Raw genomic sequence first — 1,225 nt, forward strand, 5'->3', positions numbered from 1 at the left:
CCGCTCAATCCACCGCTTTCTATCCAGACAAGCGCACACTGATCACGGTGTTTGCTCGTTCTCTGTTCCAGTCGCTTGTTTTCTCAGTGTATCACTACAAACAACAGACTAGTGAGTCTACGGAGCACCCGCGGTGTCCGCCATGTTGTAAACAAACAAAGCTCTGAGCTGCTACGGGAAGCAGGAGGGTCAAATGTCATCGGATGCTGGTCCTTTAAAACTTTTGTCACTGTTTTTTGGCACTTATAATGTTTGTATATTATGTACATTATATAAAGAATTGGGACAACTCTAATGAAAACTCTGCGTATGCTTGAGGATCATTTTACCATAAAAAAATTAATTAAATCTCGGGGTATACTGACTCAGACGCCCGCAACAAAAATATTAATACCTATGTTTTCATGGAAAAGGAAGCGTAACAAGGTTACTAAATTAGACAATATTCTACTGCTGATTTGAACCCGTTATGATAAGAGATGCTAACAGAAAGCTAAAGCAAGACGAAGGTTACGTTTTATGGGCTTATTCATTATAGACTAGATAGTAATTGCGATTCATTGTAATTTAACTTTCAGGGTGCAAATCATAATTGTAATATCAATTTTAATTGAAAAAAAGTCGGTCAATGTAATCATGATTGAGTTGTAACTGAACATGGATAACTGAAGACGTAATTGTAATTTAAAAATGTAATTGACACCAACCCTGTCAGGAGGTGTAATGTCAGGAATAAATCAGGGCTCCGACAGGTTCTTTGGTGTTGTGGAACTTTGATGAAATGCCAAATGGCATGAAAGGAACACGAGTGATCAAACATCAGCAGCTACATATTAACACAATGCTAAGACGTTCTACACATCAGAGTACAATGCCCTCCCTTGCCAGTCCTCCCAGGTCACACAAGTTTTTGGTCTGTGGGCGATTCTGGTCACATCCAGCTCAGGCTTATTGTAATACCACTTGTTCAGCAGTTGGTCCACCTGGTCATGCTTTGTGATCCCGTGGAGTCTGTCTTCATCTTCATCGTCCCACTCGTCTTTCACGCTGATGATAGTAGGTTGGAAGGGAAGGTGGAGGATAGTGTCCTCCCTCATGTCCTCGAAGAACTGCACCACGCACTTACGGGCAAAATCACGAGCATGCAAGACACACGTTTCATCGAAAAGTTTCTGCTCAACGTCCAGATAGTTGCTCCAGTAGCGCGTCTGCAGGAAAGTGGCCT

At 41.9% G+C, this 1,225-nt stretch overlaps 1 protein-coding gene across 1 annotated transcript in view; it reads right to left on the reverse strand.

The window, feature by feature from the left end:
- Positions 1-527: 527 nt before the first annotated feature.
- calhm3 (calcium homeostasis modulator 3) overlaps positions 528-1,225 on the reverse strand; it is a 6,439-nt gene continuing 5,741 nt past the window's right edge. Inside the window, exon 5 of the mRNA XM_028469348.1 lies at positions 528-1,225. This exon is cut by the window's right edge and continues 79 nt beyond it. Within this exon, the coding sequence (XP_028325149.1) occupies positions 855-1,225 (371 nt within the window). The 3' untranslated portion in view covers positions 528-854.

This window comes from Gouania willdenowi, chromosome 15, assembly GCF_900634775.1.
Source record: "Gouania willdenowi chromosome 15, fGouWil2.1, whole genome shotgun sequence".
Taxonomy (NCBI): domain Eukaryota; kingdom Metazoa; phylum Chordata; class Actinopteri; order Blenniiformes; family Gobiesocidae; genus Gouania; species Gouania willdenowi.